At 43.9% G+C, this 25704-nt stretch overlaps 1 protein-coding gene across 1 annotated transcript in view; it reads left to right on the forward strand.

The window, feature by feature from the left end:
- The first annotated feature begins 695 nt into the window (after nucleotides 1-695).
- HHIPL2 (HHIP like 2) overlaps nucleotides 696-25704 on the forward strand; it is a 74674-nt gene continuing 49665 nt past the window's right edge. Inside the window, exon 1 of the mRNA XM_040351412.1 lies at nucleotides 696-1381. Within this exon, the coding sequence (XP_040207346.1) occupies nucleotides 1055-1381 (327 nt within the window). The 5' untranslated portion in view covers nucleotides 696-1054. The remainder of the gene's footprint in view (nucleotides 1382-25704) is intronic.

Consider the following 25704-nt stretch of genomic DNA (forward strand, 5'->3'; position numbering starts at 1 on the left):
TTTCGTGCCCAGTGGTCAAGTGGTTAAAATGATCGTGTGTGGGCTTCACATCATTTTTCAGGTTCTGAAAAAGAACAAAAAAAAAATTCGAACATGCTGCATTTTTTAACGTCGTTTTAAACTATGTCGTTTTTCGGGTTGTAAAACATGATCGTGTGTGGGCTAAAACGACGTAAAAAACCTGCGCATGCTCAGAAGCAAGTTATGAGACGGGAGCGCTCGTTCTGGTAAAACTACCGTACGTAATGGAGTAAGCACATTCATCACGCTGTAACAGACAGAAAAGCGCAAATCGTGTTTTACTAACACGGAATCAGCTAAAGCAGCCCAAAGGCGAATGGAACTTCCCCTTTATAGTGCCGTCGTACGTGTTGTACGTCTCCGCGCTTTGCTAGATCATTTTTTAAAAACGATGGTGTGTGGGCAACGTCGTTTTAATGATGAACTTGGGAAAACTTTGTTTTTTCGACATGCTGAAAAATGATCGTGTGAACGCGGCATAAGTGCCTGGTACTGAAGTGGTTAAAAAAAAAAACATGCAAACTCCTCTATGGATTATCACTGTCAAACCTAGTTGACAAATTTTTGGCGCTTCCTCACTGTACTGATAGAAATGTTGGAGAAGTCACAGCCGTATAAAACATGCAAAAAAAAGGTGACTATCAAAGAGGAATTCTCTTTGCCAGCTGTGAACTAAGTGAAGATCATGTAGATACAGCACCATAGAGGACATTTCAGGTGTTTCCAGTTATTGGCATTGATTTTAAAAAAATAGTGTGGGGAGAAAACTTTGGAAAAGCAAAAGCTGTGGGCACGTGTAAATCCAGATGGAGCTGGATGTCGAGGAAGGAATGAAGTGTGACAAACGGAGCAAATCCTAGAAAGTGCAACGGATCTTTGAGAGGGATCGTGATGAATAGGGATGAGCAGGAGATGTGAAGATCAGGAATGGAAGAGACAATGTGGAGTGGTGAGGGAGTGCTCAGGGCTGGTATAAAAAGGAGCACACACAAGATGATGCGTGGGGGCCACAGGATGTGAGTAGTGAGTGAAGATGACTGCATGCCTGGCAGCTCTTGGATGCTCCTTCTTCTTGTGTCCACACTGGGGAGATGGAACTTTCTTCAAAGGTGTTTATCTTCTATCATCCTTTATCATCCTCATCCGGACAGGAGTCTTCAGTCATCCGCAGTGCCTGGATTCTGGACCCCCATTCAAGCCCCCTGTACACTTGGAGTTTTGTTCCTCATATCAAGAGTTTGGATGCTGCGACCAGCAAAAGGACAACGTCATAGCGGAGAGATACTGGTCGGTCATGGACAACTTTGACTATAAGGAGCAGGATCTGTGTGGAGATTATGTCAAGAATATTTTTTGCCAGGTGAGTTCTGCTGCTCTGAAGGGTCAGTCCATTCAGAGCATTTTCAGTTTTGGTTGGAAGCTAAAGAGCTGAGCCAGCCAATAGGGGCGGACTGACCATTCGGGCACTAGGGCACTGCCCGAGGGCCCCATGCCACTAGGGGGCCCCATCAGGGTTGCCAGCCTCAGTAAAACCAGGGACAGTATGTACAAATCTTTTTTTTTTTTTTTTTAATCCCAAGATTGTGTGTGTGTATACTGTGTGGCCTCCTATTGCCCAGGGGCCCCATAATCTCCCATTGCCCGGGGGCCCCATAATCTCCCATTGCCCAGGGGCCCCATAATCTCCCATTGCCCGGGGGCCCCATAATCTCCCATTGCCCGGGGGCCCCATAATCTCCCATTGCCCGGGGGCCCCATAATCTCCCATTGCCCGGGGGGCCCCATAATCTCCTATTGCCCAGGGGGCCCCATGAGTTGTCAGTCCACCCCTAGCCCCATGGGAAATGTGTCCGTGAACTCACTTTTGTCCAACACTAATGCCGCGTACACGCGATCGGAATTTCCGACAACAAATGTTCGATGTGAGCTTTTGGTCAGAAATTCTGACCGTGTGTATGCTCCATTGGACATTTGCTGTTGGAATTTCCGCCAAAAAATGTTTGAGAGTTGTTTCTCAATTTTTCCGACAATTCTTGTTGGAAATTTCGATCGTCTGTATGCAATTCCGATGCACAAAAATCCTACGCATGCTCGGAATCAATTCGATGCATGCTCGGAATCATTGAACTTCATTTTTCTCGGTTTGTCGTAGTGTTGCACGTGATCGCGTTCTTGATGTTCGGAATTTCCGACAACATTTGTGTGACCGTGTGTATGCAACACGAGTTTGAGCCAACGTTCCGTTGGAAAAAAATCACGGTTTTGCTGTCGGAATGTCCGATCGTGTGTACGCGGCATTATGCCCATTATCAGTGTTAATTTTGATGACAAATTGCGATTAGTTTTAGTTATTGTCTTTTGACTAAAATTACATTTTAGTTTTAAGCCTCGTACACACGATCAGTCCATCCGATGAGAACGGTCTGAAGGACCGTTGTCATAGGTTAACCGATGAAGCTGACTGATGGTCCGTCGCGCCTATACACCATAGGTTAAATAACCGATCGTGTCAGAACGCGGTGACGTAAAACACAACGACGTGCTGAAAAAAACGAAGTTCAATGCTTCCAAGCATGCGTTGACTTGATTCTGAGAATGCGTGGATTTTTAACCGATGGTCGTGCCTACTAACGATCGGTTTTGACCTATCGGTTAGGAATCCATCGGTTAAATTTAAAGCAAGTTGGCTTTTTTTTAACCTATGGGGCCCACACACAATCGGTTTTGACCGATGAAAACGGTCCATCAGACCGTTGGCCTCTGGTTAACCTATCGTGTATACGAGGCCGAAGTTGTATGTTAGTCATCTGAATCGTTTTATTTTTAGTCGTATTTTAGTCGATTAAAAACTCAAGTACATTTTAGTTGGCTAAAATCGAATGTATTTAGTTAATATTTAATGCATTATTTAAGCATTTCTCTAGAATTGACGAACTCATTATATACTCCTGTTATTATTGATGGTATTAAGGTTTTCACATGCACTACAGACACAGATTTAGCCGTTGTGGTATATAACCAGTGTTCATTTTGACATCAAATTTTGATTTAGTTTTAGTCATAGTCCTTTGATTAAAATGCCATTTTAGTTTTACGCCGCATACACGCGATCGGAATTTCCGACAAAACCGTGGATTTTTTTCGGACGGAATTTTGGTTCAAACTTGTGTTGCATACACACAGTCACACAAATGTTGTCTGAAATTCCGAACATCAAGAACGCAGTGACGTACAACACTACAACGAGCCGAGATCAAAGAAGTTCAATGATTCTGAGCATGCATAGGATTTTTGCGCATCGGAATTGCATACAGACGATCAGAATTTCCGACAAGAACTTTTGCCATCGGAAAATTTGAGAACCAGCTCTCCAATTTTTCCTGTAAGGCCTCGTACACACGACCGAGTTTCTCGGCAAAAACCAGCAAGAAACTTGCTGGGAGATATTTTTTTGCCGAGGATACCGGTCGCGTGTACATTTTCGTCGAGGAAACTGTCGAGAAACTCGACGAGCCAAAAAGAGAACATGTTCTCTCTTTCCTTGACGGGAATGGAGAAAATTGGCTTGTCGAGTTTCGACGACTTCACAAGGAACTCGACGAGGAAAACGATGTGTTTCGCCCGTCGAGTGCCTCGGTCGTGTGTACGAGGCCTCAGAAATTCTGACAGAAAATGTCCAATGGGGCCTACACAAAAGCTCAAATCGAACATTTCTTATCGGAAATTCCAATCGCGTGTATGAGACATTAGTCATACTTTAGTTATCTAAATTGTTTTCATATTAGTCATATTTTAGTCATCTGAATTGTTTTAGTGTATTTTAGTCAACTAAAAAAGTGTTAATTTCATTGATGAAAATATTTTCATATTTTTTATGAGGGATACTACTCTCAATCAAGGAATTCTTATGTACATTATATGTTTTTACATTCAGCCTGTGTAAAGAATCTCCATGGCTGGAGAAATCAGACAAATATGAAACTAGTTAGTGATACAGGCCATCAATGTCCACCTGTATGGGCTCGTTCTTACTACATGCAGTGACCTGCAGGTCATTGCTAGGACATATAGACGATGTGCCCCATTCACACCACAATGCTCGTGTGATGTGAGTTGCAGTGCAGAAAAACGCAGAAGGTGTGCAGTTTTGTCCCAGCGCACAGGATGGCATGCCATCACAATGAACCATGCTGCTGTGCACTTTGTGACACTATGGGCCAGATCCACATACCTTTACACCTGCGCCGAGTATCAGAGATACGCTACGCCGCCGTAACTTTTCCGGCTTTGATTCGAATCCTGAAAGCTTGCGCGCCGAAAGTTACGGCGGCGTAGTGTATCTCTCGGCGCGTAATTCAAATCGGCGGGTAGGGGGCGTGATTCATTTAAATGAAGCGCGTCCCTGCGCCGAATGAACTGCGCATGCGTCGTTCAGAAATTTCCCGCCATGCTTTGCGCAAAAGGACGTCGCAATGACGTCATTTTTTTTAACTTAGACGTGACTTACGTCCATCCCTATTCACGGAACGACTTACGCAAAAAAGAAATAAATTCAAATTTCGACGCGGGAACGACGGCCATACTTTAACATGGCAAGTCTATCTATACGCCGCAAAATAGCAGCTTTAACTATACACCGGGAAAAGCCGACTAGAGACGGCGTAAGAGAATGCGACGGCCCCACGTACGTTAGTGGATCGTCGAAAAAAGCTAATTTTGATACCCGACGCGGAAAACGACGCAAACTCCAACCAGCGGACGCCGAAGTATTGCATCTGCGATCCGAAGGCGTACGAAGCCGTACGCCTGTCGGATCGAACCCAGATGCCGTCGTATCTTGGTTTGAGGATTCAAACTAAAGGTACGACGCAGGGAGATTTGAAAGTACGCCGGCGTATCAGTAGATACGCCGGCGTACTTGCTCTGTGGATCTGCCCTTTTAAATAAAGTTAAAAATCCTTAAAATATATAACCCATAAAACACCCCTAAGATGTGCATCAATGTCCTGATCTGAAAAAGGAAGATCAATATTCCAATTGGGCTTGAAGTAGGAAATCCTGTAGATAGATAGCTAGACAGATTGTTTATCTATACACCTATAGCTTATCTAACTAACGAAGAGATAGCTAGAATGGCTTCATATAAAATAGATAGATGGATAAATAGATAGAATAATGTGATGTGAAAAGATAAATATAGATATGGTATGAATAGATAGACAAAGAGTAAGACAAATGGATAAAGTAGACAGATAGATTATGGATAGATAGATAAACAGAAGGATAGGTAAAAAGGTGAATTATGTGATATATAAAGATAGACAGAATGATGCACCATATAAAGATAACTAGATAGACAGACAGATAGATTTGGTATGGATGGATAGATAAACAAAAGAAGAGATTCATAGAATGACGTTATATAAGAGATAGATAGATAATAGATAAGTTAGATAAGATGGATAACTAGATAAAGTAATGTGATGTGAAAAGATAGATAGAAAGATAGACAAACAAACATTTAGACAGGTGGATAAGTAGAGAGAGATAGATAGATAGATAGATAGATAGATAGATAGATAGATAGATAGATAGATAGATAGATAGATAGATAGATAGATAGGTAGGTAGATAGAATGATGTGATATATAAAGATAGATAGACAGAATGATGCACCATATAAAGATATGTAGATAGATAGACAGATACATTTGGTATGGATGGATAGATAAACAAAAGAAGAGTTTCATAGCATGATGTTATATAAGAGATAGATAGATAGATAGATAGATAGATAGATAGATAGATAGATAGATAGATAGATAGGTAGATAGAATGATGTGATATATAAAGATAGATAGACAGAATGATGCACCATATAAAGATATCTAGATAGACAGACAGATAGATTTGGTATGGATGGATAGATAGATAAACAAAAGAAGAGTTTCATAGCATGATGTTATATAAGAGATAGATAGATGGATAGATAAGTAGATAGATATATAGATATATAGATAGATAGATAGATAGATAGATAGATAGATAGATAGATAGATAGATAGATAGATAGACAGAATCATGCACCATATAAAGATATCTAGATAAACAGACAGAGAGATAGATTTGGTATGGATGGATAAACAAAAGAAGAGATTCATAGAATGACTTTATATAAGAGATTGATAGACAGATATGGTATGCTTGGATGGATAGATAGAGTATAGATAAACAGAAAGATAGATGGATAGGTAGATAGAATAATGTGATATGAAAAGATAGATTGGTATGTGATAGATAGATAGATAGATAGATAGATAGATAGATAGATAGATAGATAGATAGATTATGGATGGATAAATAAACAGAAAGATAGAATGATGTGATATTTATATAAAGATATACAGATAGATTTGGTATGGATAGATAGATAAACAAAATAAATTCAAAGAATGATGTTATAAAAGAAATATATATATGATATGCAGATAGATAGATAGATAGATAGATAGATAGATAGATAGATAGATAAAATAATGTGTTATAAAAAGATAGATTGATATGGTATGCTTGAATGGATAGATCGATTATAGATAAACAGAAAGATAGATAGAATAATGTGATACTAAAATATAGATTGATATGTGATAGATAGATAGATAGATAGATAGATAGATAGATAGATAGATAGATAGATAGATAGATAGATAGATAGATAGATAGATCTTGTTGTCCAAAAAGAAACAAAAATGAAATGTGCTGCAAATTGAAGGAATTTTCTTCCAAAATATAATCCAGATCCTTCTGCAGATCAATAGTGCATCCACCCTAAACTGCCCTACATACAACATGAGATGTGTACATATGATTTTCCCACCAGGGTAAGCCTTGGATTTATCTTATCAAGGTATTTAATAAACAGATCACAGATTGTGGGGTAAGTGGTAGTAGCAGATAACGAACTCTTTGCAAGTGACAGTAAAGAGGTGTGAACGGCGTTCTCTGCGCTCTGTGTACATCCGCCAGGACCGTGTCATTCCTTATGACGATGCAGCAACACTCTGGATGCATCATGCTGGTTGGACACATCAACTTGTGTGATCTGCATAGTTTATTTGGATTGAGACTTGGCCCGAAGCCCACAGCAGATTCCATTTGCAGCTGAACAGTCCATTAGTGGGTCTCACACAGAGTTCAATATCTCCTGAATTGTAAATAAGTGGGTCAGATGTGCAGACCAAGCTGTGAGGTCATCCAAGCTTAGGAACACAAATGCAATATAATTAGGTTTACCAAACCTCTGGTGGCAGCTCATTATTTTTATCTCAGGCTTTTTTCTTTTTTTTTCACCTGATGATCCTGCCAGAACACACTTCCTGTTCACATGCGACACAATCTGCTATAATGTGTCTATGAATGAACAGCATTGTCACCCTAGGACATGAAGTGTGTTGGGACTACAGAATACCTCCTCCTTGACTTATTTCCAAAACTTGAGTGCGAAGGTGGGTCTGTAGTCCACAGTGAGAACATGGGACAATACTAACTGATAACAGTGTAGAACAGGTGTAACAAATTGCTTTCTGAGGAATATTATAAGAAAGGTTATTGTTAAAATTTTAGAACACATCGACCAAATCTGTTTGTGAAATTGCCAATGAGTGGATCAAATTCACAGACTTTAGGACTGATTTACTAATAGGTTGAGAATCTTCACTTAAAAAAAAAAAACACAAGTGAATAATTACTTTGAAAGTGGTTGTAAACCCTTCTATATAGTACCCCGTGAAGTGACTGGTCACAGGAGATTAAACAAATTCTCCTACATAAGTTGTACCTGTTTATCTGAATGCTCTCTTCCAATGATCAGACTTGTCCTGACAAGGGCAGGCAATGTGTCAAAAGACAACAAAGCCCTTGGGTGTCCATGCAATCACGGGAATGAGTCTGAATGTCGCCATGACAACGCCCCAGCAAACCCCCCACAGCCAAACCGAGGGCGAACAGGCATCGGGCATACAGGAGATGTCACCACATCTTAGATGTATACAAAGAAGGATCCCAGGTGGATGAACACCTAAAGAAATAGAGCCATGAATGAAACTATATACAAAATCAAAAACAAATCAATTAGAAGTTAAATATTGAAAATAAATATATACAAAATCAATAATATAATTATTACATATAGAAAAATTACAAAATGAATTCATGAATTAAACTAAGCCTGAGAATTATAGAATAAAGTGGAATCAATCAAAGAAGGGAAAGGGGATGGGAGGGAGAAAAGGGGAAGGGAAATATACACCAAGGGACCCAGAACATCCTCCAAATGGATCCATAGATGAAAAAGGACCATAATGTTAAGTGAACAAAAAGGAAACAAATGACAGGAACAAACAGACACGGACGTCGGACCATCAGAGGAATCATCAGTCAAAAGCGTCAAAGATGTACAAGACAACATACATTTTAGTCAGCTAAACAACTCATAGAAAGGACTTATAGCTGATATATTCATTAAGTCCAGGGTATCTAACAGCGTCTATACTGTGTATCCAGGCCCGGATTTCCCACAAGGACACTGAGGCCAGACCTTGGGGGCGGCAGGGCACAGAGGTGCGGCAGCGGCATGGAGTCCCCCGACGACCGAAACATACAGTTAAGGGCGGTAAGTTGCTTTCTAGCAGGACTAAATGTAGTGTGGGGCAATCCGCTCGCTCGTTAACAAGTGATTGTGGCGATGTCGCCAAAATCACTTGTAAAATGTGTGCTGCCGTCCGTCCTCCCCTTCCACCCCCCCCCCCACATACCTCTCTCTGCTGGCTCTGTCTTCGGGACTCCGTTCTCCCCCTAGCCACCGAGTCTGTCTCCTGTCCCTCCCCCTGATGTACACAGTGAGAGGGGTGAGCTGTGCTCTTCCCATCTCAGCTGTGACAGAAGTTCTAGCACAGTGCTAGGACTCCTGTTTTGGAGGTGACGGGGTCAATAAAGAGAACCTGCCACCTCCAATTGCTATTACACAGGGAATTGTTTTCTCCTGTGTGATAGCAATACATTTAGGTGAAAAAAAATAAGAAATAATAATTAAATTAATAAAATAAAAAAGTAATTAAAAAGTAAAGAATAGGAAAAATAATATATATATATAGAAAAAAAGAAAAGCATACAAAAAAAAGGTAAACGACAAGCTACAAATAAATAAAAAAAGTAATAAAAAAGAAAGAAACAAAAAATATTTGAACTAACCGTTCTGCCCCTGCTATCCGGTTACCATTCTCCGTTGATTTGGGGGGGGTGATTCGGTTGGCAGGAAGGGGGTGCTTAGCGGAACCTGGCCTTGGGGCGGCAGGGAGAGCAAATCCGGCCCTCTGTGTATCCATCTTGTCTCAAGCTGTAAAAGAGTCAAGTCTATACCACCCCCCCGAACATGTGATGGCACATGTTTAAGAGCGTGGAATCGCACCATAGTCGCATCATATTCATGTTGACAGCCAATATGTCGATTTAATGCTGTGGTAGTCAGTTTTTTAAAAAGGGGCAGAATATGATCTCTTATTCTTTTAAAAATAGGTCTCTTTGTCTTGCCAACATAGAAACATCCGCATTGGCAAAGGGCTAGGTATACCACACCAACAGTTTTACAAGTTACAAGGTATTTGATATTATGGGTATATCCAGTTGGAAGGGGTACATCTCTAGAATTAGATAAAAAGCAACAAACGTTCCATCTTCCACATGGGAAGGTGCCCGTTTGCGATGGTTGCTCAAAAGGTTGAGGACAAAAATGACTAGAAACCAGTCGGTCTTTAATTGAAGGAGCACGACGGAAAGTTATTTCTGGGTATGGTTTGATACATTTTTTAATAGTGTTATCCGCCAATAAGATAGGCCAAAAAATTTTACGAAAATGTTTCCATTTGACCATGTTGTTTAGAAAATTTGGTTAACAGATTCTTTGTGTTTGGTTATTTTGATTGAATGGATTAAATCCTTTCTATTCAGTTTAGCAACTGTTAAATGATTTTTTTAAAAGGGATCGACTGTATATATATATATATATATATATATATATATATAACAAGTAGTCTGTCACGTAATTCATTGGCAGCTTTAGTGAAATCTGAGTCTAGAGTGCAATTTCTTCTAAGCCGAAGAAATTGGCTATATGGGATGCTATTGAGAAGAGGTTGAGGGGTGTGCACTGACAGCGTGCAGTACAGTTTTACCCGCTGAAGGCTTGCGATAGAGGGAGGAATGAAGTCTACCCTCTTGATCAATGTGAATCTTCAAGTCAAGGAAATTGATACAGGATTGACTGCATTCCATAGTGAAACTTAAATTGTAATCATTTACAGCGAGCGCATCCATCAGCTGCAAAAGCTCATCCTTGGTGCCTGACCAAAAAAATTTAAATATCATTTATGTATCTTGACCATGTAATCACATGTTGTAACAATGACGACAGGGGATCATTAGAAAAAAGTTGCCTCTCCCACACCCCCAGGTACAGGTTAGCATAGAGTGGGCACAAATGGTCCCCATAGATACTCCCTGCACCTGGAGGAAGTGGGAGGTACCAAATAAAAAAACATTCCGTATGAGGATGAACTCAAGCAGCCGAAGGACAAACTCACTGTAAGAACTAGAGGACGAACCCCGTTCTTTCAACTGAGTCCGAATGGTAGCAATACACTTTTTGTGGGGAATAGAATTGTAAAGACATCTAATGCAACCAACCAGGTGCCAGGCGGAAGATATTTTCCATCGGTACTACGAAGCAGATCAATGGTATCTTTTACATAGATGACGTGAGGATGCAGGTACTTGTCAACCAAAGCACTTGCATTTTCAGTTAGTCCCTGACATCCAGACACAATCGGACGACCAGGAGGGTGAACCAGGTATTTATGTACTTTGGGTAAAGAATAAAATGTTGGTGTCTTTGGATCCTTAGTGTTTAGATAACTCCAAGTGGACTGGTCAATAGTACCATCCTGGTAAGCCCTAAAAATAATAGCACAATATTCCTGAATGAAATTATCCACCAATGTACTTAAATTGGTCGATACCATGACTTGTTGTCAAGGATGTCGAGGCACATACGTTCATATGCCTCGACATCCATGACAACCACATTACCCCCTTTGTCGGCTGGCTTAATAACCAAGCCTGGGTGTGTTTGAAGATCTTTGAGTGCCCTACAATGCCTAAAAGATAGATTGTATTCATTTGTATTGGATAAATCTATATTTTAAATTTCTGAGGTAATTTGCTGAACAAATGCCCAAATACTGGGATTTGTATGAAGTAGAGGAAAGTTATGCAATTTAGGCTTAAAGGAAGTAGGGGGGGAGACACAACAGGGACGACCAACCCTGGCATAAACAGAATTGAAGGGTTGTCGTCCTCGGTGGAAACCTGTCAAAGTTAGTTGATGGGCAAAATGTAAGTCCTAATTTGAGCACATAAATTCGATCAGCAGTTAAAGATATAGAGGAAAGATTGATTATATCTGATTATATCTGAGTTGTCTGAGCTAGGGAAGTGTCCAGAGGGATCTGGACAGTGTCCATTGGTTTGCCTAAAAAATTGGGTGCAATCTTAGGATCCAAAGACTGTGTACTTTGTGGAAACATTGTGGTTAAGGTCGGTTCACTGCCCCTTCGATGAGCAGTAGAAGAAGAAAGAAGCGTATGTGTAACGCCAGATGTAGATGGTAAAATAGAGTTAGAAGCAGCCAAAGATCAGGCAGGCATGGGTGTAGATGTAGGCACATTAGTGACACTGTTACGAACCCCCGGAGGTCAACGAATGGAATTAGACCCAGTGTTACGGTGCTGGGAATCAGAAGAGGTGGCAGTGCGATCCCCTTTTTTTAGGGAACATATCCTGGGAAATTTCCCTGTACATCGTGGAGGTGCTAGAAGAAAAAGGAGAGACAACATTAGGTGCTTGAGTGTGAGTTTTAGAAATATTTGAAGGAGGAGGAGGCTTAGTTGTAAATCTCTCATGTGAAGGTTGATTCCATCTGTACACATGCCCATTCTCATGGGCAGTTTTGTCCCTTTGAAACTTAGCTTCTTTTGTGTAAATAAAGTATATTCCTCCAAACGCACCTTTAGGTCTTTCTCCTGTTGAGTGAATCTGGAGGAAGTTTGAATCAGGATATAGTCCTGATACCAATTAGAAATTTGAAGATCTAAAGTTTCAAGTTCTTTTTCATATTGATTGCATAAGATGGAAATCATTTCAAGTGAACAGGACTGAAGGTTAGCAAATAGCTAGAATCTCTCCCTAAACAATGTACTGGACACACACAGTATATCACAGGTGACAGGTGCAGTGCTGGTGAAATAGGCAGAGAGTAACCTATATATTGCTGTCCCTATAGCAAATAGCTGGAACCTCTCCCTAAACTATGTACTGGACACACACAGTATATCACAGGTGACAGGTGCAGTGCTGGTGAAATAGGCAGAGAGTCACCTATATGTTGCTGTCCCTATAGCAAATAGCTGGAACCTCTCCCTAAACTATGTGCTGGACACACACAGTATATCACAGGTGACAGGTGGAGTGCTGGTGAAATAGGCAGAGAGTCACCTATATATTGCTGCCCCTATAGCAAATAGCTGGAACCTCTCCCTAAACTATGTACTGGACACACACAGTATATCACAGGTGACAGGTGCAGTGCTGGTGAAATAGGCAGAGAGTCACCTATATATTGCTGTCCCTATAGCAAATAGCTGGAACCTCTCCCTAAACTATAAGATGCAGATCTCACAGAAATAAACAGTGCTTGTGTAGATTTCTGAAGCAGGATACACCTATCTGACACTGTACCTCAATCAGCAGCAGCCTGTCCCTACCCTAGCTAAAGCAGAGTGATGAGCCCTAAACGATAAGATGCAGATCTCACAGAAATAAACAGTGCTTGTGTAGATTTCTGAAGCAGGATACACCTATCTGACACTGTCCCTCAATCAGCAGCAGCCTCTCCCTACACTAGCTAAAGCAGAGTGACGAGCCCTAAACGATAAGATGCAGATCTCACAGAAATAAGCAGTGCTTGTGTAGATTTCTGAAGCAGGATACACCTATCTGACACTGTCCCTCAATCAGCAGCAGCCTGTCCCTACCCTAGCTAAAGCAGAGTGATGAGCCCTAAACGATAAGATGCAGATCTCACAGAAATAAACAGTGCTTGTGTAGATTTCTGAAGCAGGATACACCTATCTGACACTGTCCCTCAATCAGCAGCAGCCTCTCCCTACACTAGCTAATGCAGAGTGACGACTGTGCTGTGTGCCTCTATCTGATATAGAGGCTGGTCACATGCTGGGTCACATGCTGCACTGGCCAATCACAGTCATGCCATTAGTAGGCATGGCTAGTAAAACAAATGGTGATTGGCTGCCGTGCAGCGCGCCATAAAATAGCCAAACTCCGAACCCGAACTTTACAGTTCGTGTTCGCTCAACCCTAATCATTAACCTTTCTTACATTTGGAAAAATTTGAATCCTAAGACCCCACGGTACAATCTGATTTTCAGAATATTTAGAAAAATATACTTTATGCCAATAGACTCTGACTTTCTTTTCGAGAAGACGCTGTAGTCTCATAAATGTGAGATCTAAATCAGCATCAGAGATTTTCTCATTGTTATGAGATAATCTGATTTTGGTCATTAGTCCATCCCATGCATCCCCACAAAAGTTAGCCATGATGCCCACAGCGGTTACAGATGGAGAGAAGTAATGGCCTCCCAAGATGGGTAAAATAAAATAAATTAAGGGAAGAAAAAAGGGAGGGAAGGGAAGGAAACATAGGCAGGGAAAAAAAGGGGAAGTTAGTAAAGAAAACTAATTATATCAGCAAGAACAAGCATTACTTATTTTCTTAATATAAATTGTATAGTATAGCAATGAATTGTTTATCCAAAGAGGGACCACCAATCACGGTATAGTGGTGTATTGAAACACCCAATAAAGGAAGATTTAGAAAAGGAGAGTGGTGTGTCCTCTATTATATACGGTACCTCATCCCTATAAGATAGTGCAGGGTTGTGAAGAGGATGAGGGGATTAGAACGGTGCCTTAACAAGTCACAAAAGTATTTGAAACAGAATTAAATGAAGACAATATTTTATTCAATATTAAATTGATTAGTGATGGGAACAGTAGGTTAAAAATAATACTGATTTGAAGTAAATATATCACAATATCCCGACATGTTTCATCAAATCGTTGCCTTCCTTAGGGGTGTGAGCTTCATTCAGTGAATTTGTTACAGTCTATTGAAAAAACACAATTATTAAAAATACTTGCATAAATGTTTCGAAGCATGGCTGAACGTCAAAAGATGTAGGGACAAAATGGACCCAATATGTGGGAAATCCCCAAGACAGACTCAATGCCACGATAAAGCTGTACCTACCCCAGATCAAGAATCGAGGCAAAATGTGGCGTTCCAAGGCGACAAACAAAAACCCCAAACTTTAGCGTGACTGCAGGGGGCTAGTAATTCAAACTAAAAAGCATAATTCAAAAAAAGAGCTAGTTAGGGGTTAAGTACCATGAGATAATAACTCACGGCTAATATCCCTAAGTAGGGGCTAACATATCCTCCATACATACCTGTATTGAAAAAGTTATAAGTGAAATAGATTGGTGGGTGCTGAACTGCCAAAAGCGTTGAAAAATAGCAGAGTAATCTGTAGAAAATATTAAACATTAATTTAAAAAAAATAAAAAAAGGGGGAGAAAAAGGGTCAGAGCTTACCAATAGGTAATTGGCTGCAATGGATGACACAGCTCGAAAATTAGCAGGAAGATATCAGTTTATCCTGTGGTAATGCACAGCAAAAATAGCAATGCAGGTAAAGACAAAAACCTAAAATGGAGATAGATAACATCAGATTACTCCTACTGCATCCATCGGTTTGAATAAAAAAAAAAAAATATATATATATAGGTCCACACTGAAAGGGGATATGATAGGTTACCTGGAATAAGTATAAACATAGTAACAGCGCCCCACCGACACGCCAGCACACAAGGGCTGGCTGAGCCGGTTTAAACTGATCAGTGTCAAGCGTCACTAATCAGCAGCAGATAGAGTAGCCACAGCGCATGCGCACAAGCCATGCTGAGCCTACAAGCCCCAGACTGCTGTGCGGTGTGACGTCAGCAGATTGTGACGCGGCAACGGCGGGCGGATTGGAAATACGCCGACAGACAGGCAGAACAAGGGGAGGCAGATCTAACTGAAGCAAGGAGAGACGACAAAGGGTGTGGCTAAAGGGTGGGCAATGTGTCAAAAGACAACATGATTGTGATTCCTATTGAACCAGACTGAGAGACCATTTAAAGGCTCAGGAACCCTTTGCAGGTCTTATGGCGTAATTATCTGATTAGATTGGGACACTTTGGGCCAGATTCACAGAAGAAGTACGCCGGCGTATCTACTGATACACCGGCGTACATTCAAATTTGCCGCGTCGTATCTTTAGTTTGAATCCTCAAACCAAGATACGACGGCTTCTGGCTTCGATCCGACAGGCGTACGGCTTCGTACGCCTTCGGATCGTAGGTGCAATACTTCAGCGCCCGCTGGGTGGAGTTTGCGTAGTTTTCCGCGTCGGGTATGCTAATTAGCTTTTTCCGGCGATCCACGAAGGTACGCGCGGCCATCGCATTCTCTTACGTCGTCGCTAGTCGGCTTTTCCCGGCGTATAGTTAAAGCTGCTGTTTTGTGGCGTATAGATAGACTTGCCATGTTAAAGTATGGCCGTCGTTCCTGCGTCGAATTTCAAAAAAATTTTTTGCGTAAGTCGTCTGTGAATAGTAAAGGACGTAACGCACGTCGAAGTTCAAAAAATGACGTTGGTGCGACGTCATTTCGCGCAAAGCACGTGGGAAATTTCAAAACGGAGCATGCGCATTTCAATCGGCGCGGGGACGCGCTTCATTTAAATGAATCACGCCCCCTACCCGCCCAATTTGAAATACACGCCGAGAAATACACTACGCCGCCGTAACTTACGGCGCAAAATCTTCCTGGATTCGAAATTCCGCCAGGTAAGATACGGCGGCGTAGCGTATCTCTGATACGCTGCGCCAGGGCAATTCTTTGTGAATCTGGCCCTTTAAGCCTAGAATATTACACCTTTTCACAATATTCTAATTTTCTGAGATTGTGGATTTGGGGTTTTCATGAGCTGTAAGCCTCAATCATCACAATTATGACAAATCACACCTTGAACTATCTTGCTTTGCATGTAATGAGTCTATCTCACATTAGTTTCACCTTATAAGTTGCATTAGTGAAATAAATGAACTTTTGCACAATATTCGAGTTTCACCTGTATTTATGAAGCGGCCTGCTACTTTTTAGCCGGCGGGAGTGGGAGTTGATCGCCCCGCTGTGCATGCTAGGGAGGAGTACTGGCCGGGGGTGTTTGTTCAAGTGTTCATGGCTCCACGTTGGTCCGGGGTTGTGATCTACTAAGTAGACCCGGTAGTCAGACTGGGTCTACGCTTGCAGAGTGGTCCTTTGCTGTCCGTCCTGAGGGAAGAAGCCACTCGATGAAGAACCTATCTTGGAGAGCACCGAGCACAGGGGCTGGTATCTCAGGAGAGGCCTTGAACTTCATCGAAGGACGCACCATTACTGAAAGGCTGAATGATGGTCGCCTGTCAGTTCTAAGTTTACAAGAAGTTATTTGGGAGAGATCTGGGTGCTTAATCCTGTGTTGAGAGGATTTTGGACCGAATATACCTACATGTTTGGGAAGGTCTGTGGCAGAGACTGTACCATATTCTGTGCGCCATCCAGGCTGCTAGGCTAGTGAGAGGCCTATCCGAGTGCGCAATACCCGTTCTGGCTAGAGTGGCGACGAAAGCTGTGTTGCTGGAAGCAGGAGTGTTTCCAGACAGAAGTTATACACCTGAAACTATTACCTATTACCCTTCCACCTCTTCAACTACTTATTTTATTCTTCTACCAAGTTCAGCAAATAAAGCAAAGAAAAAGAAGTCTAAAGTGTGGACATTGAACTTTTTCTCAGCTCTCATCTGATACCCTAGATGGCGAAGGAAATAGAGGCAACATCCTGCCCAAAACAATCCAGCAGCTCCTCCGGGGGTAGTGCTACATTTACATTTCATAAAGTTCCATACTAAGGGCTCTTTCACACAGAGCGGATCCGTATTGATCCGCTCTGTTAGCCCGTTTGGCTCAGCGGGGATTCCTCCGTTGATCCCCGCTGAGCTGTCGGCAGACAGGGCGGTCCCCGCACACAGTGCAGAGACCGCCCTGTCTCTCCTCCGCTCTCCCCTATGGGGAATCGGATGAATACGGACCGTGTGTCCGTATTCATCCAATCCGTTTCGCCAGACGGAAGAAAAATAGGGTTTTCTTGCGTCCGCAAAAGCGGATCTTTGCGGACGCGGATGGTTGCGGACGTTAGCGAATGCATCATCTGCTAACGTCTGCAATCCCATAGGGATACATTACAAGTCCGTAAACGGACTTGTAATAAACGGACCGTTTGTCCGTGCGTGTGAAAGGGCCCTAGGGGTAAACACACAATCTGCCGCTGCCATGTTTCTTAGCTCCCAAATGTCCCTGATTTGGAACAATGTCTCTCTGTCCCTCTTTCCTCCTCATTTGTCCCTCATTTTGGTCTGATTATATATATATATAAATAATTTAGCATATAAAATATATTATTTATCTTTCAAAAAGTGTTTCCCAGTGCTAAACCTTTAATCCGATTTCTAAATCGCTGCATTTGTAAATTTCACTATAAATGAATAGTAGTGGTAAAAAAAGCATTTGTAGAGTTAACTAATACTTTTTCTGTATAACTATGCTTAAAGGGGGTGTGGCAGGGGTATGTGTCCTATGCACTTTTGCTAATAGGTGTCCCTCGTTCCCATTTCAAAAAGCTTGGAGGTATGCATGTTTGATATTTGTTGGCTGTGGATATAGTTCCATCCAAAAATAGAACTTCCACTTTTTAGAATCCTTTCCCTCTCCGGTGGCACCTTTCGGGGGGAGGAGGGAGCAGATACCTGTGTAATACAGGTATTTTCTCCCACTTCCTAGCATAGATCACTGCTGTGATCGCGGTGACCTACACCACCATTCTGTCCTCTGGGAGACACACAGGTCCCAGAAGACAGCAGGGACCAGTAAGGACGCTCAGCGTGACTCGCGCATGCGCAGTAGGGAACCAGGAAGTGAAGCCCCAAGCCGATGGACAGATTGGCTTCGGCTGCCGACATCGCGGGCGCCCTTGACAGGCAAGTGTCCATATATTAAAAGTCAGCAGCTATAGTATTTGTAGCTGCTGGCTTTTAATAAAAAACAAATTTGGCTGATGTCCGTTTTAATGATTACAATTTCATTATAAGGTTTTCAGATATATTTACCTAGATCTACAAGTAAACCTGAGGGAACATCTTTATCATTTCAAGTACTCTCTGATGGACAAGTGGCCATCTCATATATATATTTCTTGTTCAATATTTTTCAATATACTTTATTGGGCAGCCACAGTAGTTTGGCTGCCCAAGCATACCTCTGTGAGGTGAGAGTCCATCTTAGCATTCTCCATGACTTGGTTGTCTGTGAAAGTCCCAGGTGTTTCCAGCAGACTGCAAGGTGCAGGAGTCCCGATACCACTAGCAGAAGAGAACCAACCGATTTACTAAGAAGAAGGCTCCCCCCTTTTTATAGCCCAGGTTAGGATCAAAATGCCCGGGAACTGAGCTTACAACAGTTAACCCTTTACTCTAGCCTGGGCCAGCCGGTAACTCACAGGTACCTACATATTCCAACCTGCCTACATGCGTGTCATTAGTAATCATAGCATGTAGTGAGAATATATGCAGATGACACAGTGGAACATAACCACATGTCACAGGAGGAATCAGGAAAGAAAAAGAAAAGGAAAAGGGAAAGGAAAAAAGGGAAAGAAAGGGATCAGTGAGAAGGGAAAGGATAGGGGATGAGTCTAGTCGGAGAGGGTTCTGGGCGACTGAGAACAGAATGCCAAGTATTAAATATATCATAAGTCCAGCAGCCCACAATCAAAAGGCTTGGGAGGAGTTCTGTGACCCAATGGTCCTAAATTTGCAGGGCTTTGGCATAGTGTTTTGGAGTTAGACTGTCAAGTTTTAGTTTATCAAGGTGCAATGCACTTTTGACTTAACTGCTAAGAAGAGGATGTTCGGTGATAACCAGGCCTTGGCCTTGGCTATAACCAGCTTACCGGCAGTCAGTAAATGAGTCGTAAGAGCAAATTGGGAGTTAGAGATTGCCACTTTATATATATTTCTGAACATCTGAAAACACTTTTTCCAGGGACGTCATACCAATATAAAGGACGATTATGTTTATGACCAGTATATATGAGTTTTATTATATGTCTTTATTGTTGCATTCTTGAGCATTTATTGATATATCCTGGCAGATATGATAACCGTTTACATATTTTAGAGGTTCTAAAGAGGTTGTATTGTGGTATATGTGATATGGACATGCATGCGTGAGGTACATTACCCAATATGTGTCTCCTAAGGAATGTGATAATATTTTGATGTAAATTGTAGCAAATTTCCATTAAAAATGTGTGCCAGATATTTCCAATGACCACTAGTTCAATCATAGAAATAGACAGATAGACAGACAGACAGACAGACAGGCAGACAGGCAGGCAGGCAGGCAGGCAGACAGACAGACAGACAGACAGACAGACAGACAGATAGACATACAGCACAACAAATCTGTTAAAATATTATACATTTTTGATGCAAATTCCCAAGATGTGGCAGACATTTCTACAGATCAAGGATCCAATAATCATTTAAAAGTTAGCGTAAATCAGTTTCCCCATCTCCAGCATGGATGGAAGTTCTTATTACACTGACAGATGTCTCTATGATCTCCCTCACCACAGCAAAACTTACAGACGTCTAACACTGTATGTAAACCTCTGTTCCCAGATGTCAGCCATTCTCCTCTGTTATCTGTGGTTTTGATCTTGAGAAACATGTTGCGTCAGTAGAGTCAGCCTGCTGGCCAGAGAGTAATGCCGCGTACACACCATCACTTTATGTGATGAAAAAAAACGAAGTTTTAAATCATGAAATAAAAAAACGTTTTTGAAACTTCATTTTCAAAAACGACGTTGCCTACACACCATCGTTTTTTCAAAATGCTCTAGCAAAGCGCGGTTACGTTCAGCACTCTTTTCCATTGAAGCTAGCTTCATAACTTGCTTCTGAGCATGCGCAGGTTTAAAAACGTAGTTTTAAACGTCGTTTTGCCCACACACTATCATTTTAATTGACACAAAAAACTACGTTTTGAAAAACGACACAAAAAATTGAAGCATGCTTCAATTTTTTTTGTTGTTTTTCACAAGACATAAAACAAAGTTTTCCCCCACACACGGTCATTTTAATTGACGTTTTTCAAAACGTCGTTTTTTTTCATCACATAAAGTGATGGTGTGTACGCGGCATTAGGCCTTGTTTAGACGCACGCAGTTGCGGGGCGGTTGCTGGCAAAAATGGGGTTAAAACAGGTGGTGAGGAGGCGTCACATAGCTTCCTTACTGCCTGTCAGTCTCTGGAGAGCTATCCGAATGTGGATCGGGCTTCAGGGGCAAGGTAGATTAGACGCATATTTAAATCTACCCTAATAAATACAGTAGACTGGAGTTGTAGGACTGTTGCACACTAGCGTTTGTGTTTTGCTACCGACCTGTTTCGAAAAATTTCGGAAGGACCTGGGCTTCTGTTTTACAGTCATATGAACAAGGCATATTCTGTTTAACTGATATGTAGTGGATTAATATATTTACAAGCAGATGGCAAGGCAGTGTGCATGCATTGCATCTGTTTTGCTAAACACAAATGGTAAGCACATGCTAAAGGCACATTTAATACTATTCAGTATTCACATTCTTGGCAAGTATTGTTCCAACCGTCTGTATAATATAGAAGTTTTCTTAAAGGACCGGTTTACCACCAAAGTAATATTTAGGTACAGGTAAAGCCTCATAGACTGAAAGAGTCCCAAGTTTCTCATTCCTTTGAAACCTCAACGATAGTGATTGGTGAATTTGCTTGAGTTTGATTTGCAGGTACATTTAGGAAATGTAGCACCCTCTAGTGTGTGCTAGTAGGGAGTCTAGGCAAACCATACTCTGACTCAGCAGGGGTAGTCGGGTGGAAGATGGAGATGCAGTGTTGAGGAGGCTGTCGGTGGCCCTCAGGGGTGTTCCCTAGTCTGGGGGGTGATCTGCCTGGACTTGGGTGCTGTAAGAATCCTGCTAAAACACAGAGGAGGAGGTCTTCCTGGAGGCACAGAAGCAGGAGAGGACAGAGTGAGTGGTCACCCTGTGGAGACTAACAAAGGGGGGAGACTGCCACATGTAGCCAGTGTGTGCTTCAATCCTTCCCTGAGTGATCTCCTGAGAGTCAGCCATGTGGGCTGGTAAAGAGTCAGTTGGGAGCACTGGTGTGGAGAGGCAGCCAGGAGGGCTGGTGAAATGGGCAGCTGCAACCAGGTGGGTTGGCAGCACCTGAAGAGGTGGTGCTGGGATCAGTGGCCACAGTTGAGAAGTTACATGCTTCTTCACTACATTTGAGCTACACTAAGGGGCCTACGAGTTCCTGCCTAAAATGCCGCGTACACACGATCAGATTTTCCATGGGAAAAACCTTAGATGGTTTTCCAGATGGAATTTCGCTCAAGCTTGGCTTGAATACACAAGGTAAGTTAACACAAATGTTCTCTGAACTTTCGACCATCAAGAACGCGGTGATGTACAACACTACAACGAGCGGAGAAAATGAAGTTCAATGCTTCCAAACATGCGTTGAATTGTTTCCAAGCATGCGTCAGAATTTTGCGAGTCAGAATTGATACAGACGATCGAAATTTCCAATTGGAATATTTTCCGTCTGAAAATTTGAAAACCAGCTCTCAAATGTTTGTTGGTGGAAATTCCGACAGGAAAAGTCTGATGGAGCCTACACGCGGTCAGATTTTCAGACCGAAATCTGAGTATTTTCTTGACCTTGTGTACGGGGGCCAGTCCCGGACTGGGACAAAAAATAGGCCCGGGCATTTACGACTGAGCAGCCCATGGCATATTTACCAGGAGGCACAGGGAGCATGGGGGGTGCGGAGAACACAGGGGAGTGTGGAGAGCACTAGGGGGGATTGAGAGCACTAGGTGGGCCAGAGAGAACAGGGAGTGAAGAGCATGGCGAGATGGAAAGCACTAGGAGGAGCCGGAGAGCACAGGGGATTTGGAAAGCACTGGGGGGGGTCAAAGAGCACTGAGGGGGCAGGGCCTATGGGGGGCTGGAGAGCACAAGCAGGGGCAGAGAACACAATAGTGAAGAGCACGGGGGGCGGAGAGCACAGAGGGGCTGGAGAGCACAGAGGGGGCGTGGACCACAGGGGGCTGGAGTGCACAAGCAGGGGCAGAGAACACGGGAGGCAAACATCACAGGGGGGTGAAGAGCACAGGGGGTGAAGAGCATGGGGCCAGAGAGCACAGGGGGGCCTGGAGAGCACAGGGAGGGGCTGGAGAGCACAGGGAGGGGCTGGAGATTGCTGATGAGCACAGGGGGGTCTGAGAGTAAAGGGTGCTGAAGAGCACAGGGGGGCCTGAGAGCACAGGGGAGTCTGAGAGCACAGGGGGGCTGGAGATCCCTGAGAGGGGCTGGGGAGTGCCAACAAGCACAGGGGGCCTGAGAGCACTGGGGGGCCAGAGCGTAAAGGGGTGCTGAAGAGCACAGAGGGGCCTGAGAGCACAGGGGGTCTGAGACAACAGGGAGGGGCTGGAGAGTGCTGATGAGCACAGGGGGGCCTGAGAGCACTGGAGGGCCAAAGAGTAAAGGGGTTCTGAAGAACCCAGGGGGCCTGATAGCACAGGGGGGTCTGAGAGCAACGAAGGGGCGTAAACCACGGAGGGTTGGAGAGCACAAGCAGGGGCAGAGAACACGGGAGGCGAACAGCACAGGGGGCTGGAGAGCATGGGGGCCTGAGAGCACTGGGGGGGGGGGGCTGGAGAGCACAGGGGGGCCAGAGAGTGCAGGGGGCTGATTAGAACAGGGGGCATGAGAGAACTGGGGGGGATGGAGAGCACTGGGGAGGCTGGAGTGCAGTGGGGGGGAGTTGGAGATCACTGAGGGGCTGGAGTGCATTGGGGGGAGTTGGAGATCACTGGGGGGCTGAAGTGCAGTGAAGGGAGTTGGAGATCACTGGGGGGGGGGTGCTGGAGTGCAGTGGGGGGGTTGGAGATCACTGGTGGGGTGCTGGAGTGCAGTGAAGGGAGTTGGAATCACTGGGGGGACTGGGGTGCAGTGGCGGGAGTTGGAGATCACTGGGGGGGGGGGTGCTGGAGTGCAGTGGGGGAGTTGGAATGCAGTGGGGGAGTTGGAGATCACTGGGGGGTGTAACAATACGCCAAATTAGTTTCATGTTTATGGATCGCAACTGCGGAGACTTCTCAGGTTCGAACCCAGGTTTCACTCTTAACTCAGTTAAGAGTTTGGGTTCTATCATCACAGCCTCAGTAAAGTAAATAGTGCTTATTCCAGCATAAGCAACATAAAAGTAAATCTTGGTATTAATGGTATTGAACCGGTATAAGGATAGGTGTAGCGCAGTACTGGGACTGCACACTAGAGGTCAGTAATGAACACAGGCATAGAAGCAAAGCAGGTAACTGGTATCTATAGCAGTGAACATAACATGTGAGCTGCAGTACAGCCTGGAGTGAAAGTCCTTAGTACTTTAGCATAGCAGTGCACATAACTTGGAAGCAAGCGGCAAGTATGGAGATCAGCGTTTAGTAATTGGTTTCTATAGCAGAGTACTTGCGGTTGCAGATAGCTGGGCATGGATGTGCGTCCTGGGAGCCTGGACCTGGTTGAAGAGATCGGTAGCTGCAAACAAGGAGTCCTGGAGGTCCAGTTCAGGAAGCTGGAGCTTAGATCAGGTGAGTCTGGAAGCCCAGCTGACAGTGGCGTACTGTCAGCAATAGAGGAACACCTTCCTGTCAGTGCTGGGAGTTTAAATAGGCCGCAGGAAGTGAGAGGGTATTTGGAAAGAAGGAAGAAACGAAAAGAGAGTTGACTGGGAAAGAAGCAACTATAGTTGTACTTAGAGCAAATTATTGGTGTGACGTTACAGGGGGGTGCTGGAGTGCAATGGGGGGGGGGGGGGTTGGAGATCACTGGTGGGGTGCTGGAGTGCAGTGAAGGGAGTTGGAGATCACTGGGGGTTCTGGAGTGCAGTGGGGGAGTTGGAGATAACTGGGGGGGGGGGTGCTGGAGTGCAGTGGGGGAGTTGGAGATCACTGGGGGGTGCTGGAGTGCAGTGGGGGAGTTGGAGATCACTGGGGGGGGGGGCAGGAGTGTAGTGGGGGGGGGTTGGAGATCACTGGGGGGGCTGGAGTGCAGTGGGGGGGGATGGAGATCACTGGGGGGCTGGAGTGCAGAGAAGGGAGTTGGAGGTCACAGTGGGTGCTGGAGTGCATTGGGGGAGTTGGAGATCACTGAGGGGTGCTGGAGATCACTGGGGGGTGGTGGAGTGCAGTGGGGAGTTGGAGATCACTGGGGGGGGGCTGGAGTGCAGTGGGGGGGGGGGTTGGAGATCACTGGAGGGCTGGAGTGCAGTGAAGGGAGTTGGAGGTCACCGGGGGTGCTGGAGTGCATTGGGGGAGTTGGAGATCACTGGGGGGGCTGGAGTGCAGTGGGGGAGTTGGAGATCACTGGGGGGGGGGGCTGGAGTGCAGTGGAGGAGCCTGAGAGCCAAGGGGGGGGGGACACTTGAGTGCATGGTGGGAGCCTGAGAGCACTAGGGGGCAGTAGAAAGAAGCTGGATAGGAGGAGTCGCTGCAAACACACAGTGGACGAATCCATCTCATTATTTTTTTTCCTACAGCCTCTGAATGGAGGGAGAGAATGAGAAGCATTCAAAGGCTGTAGCTGAAAAATAAAGAGATGGATTCTTCTACTGTGTGTATGCAGCGACTCCTTCTATCCAGGTGCTCACGCACGCACTCACTTTTCCTCCTGTCTTGCGGCCCTGGCTCTTGCAGATCTCGTCCCTCTTCATGGTCACACAGCAGGCAACGTGACCTGTAGTCTCCGCCCCCGGCCCTAACTATAATGGCGGCCGGCCGGCGAGCCGCATAGAGGCCAGGAGAGCGGCGGCGGCTCAAGGAGCAGCTCAGCTGCCCTGACCCCACAGACACATGTGGCCCGACGGCCCCTGGCCCAAAGTGCCCTATGGCCAGTCCGGGCCTGTACGGGCATAAGGGACTGTTGCTAAGATCTGACTGGGAGCCTGTCAGATCATCTCTGAGTGATTCAGATGGAGCAAGCAAGTGTTTGCATAAGGAAAGTGAAGGAGACTGGATATAGATATATATACACACACAGGTACATCTCATAAAATTAGAATATCATCAAGTTTATTTATTTCAGTATATCAGTTCAAAAAGTGATACCAGTATATTTTATATAGATGTGTTACACACAGAGGTATATATTTCAAGCATTTCTTACTTTTAATTTTGATAATTATGGCTTGTAGCTAGTGAAAACCCCAAATTCAGTATCTCAGAAAATTTGAATATC

The sequence above is a fragment of the Rana temporaria genome, chromosome 4 (assembly GCF_905171775.1).
Source record: "Rana temporaria chromosome 4, aRanTem1.1, whole genome shotgun sequence".
Lineage (NCBI taxonomy): Eukaryota > Metazoa > Chordata > Amphibia > Anura > Ranidae > Rana > Rana temporaria.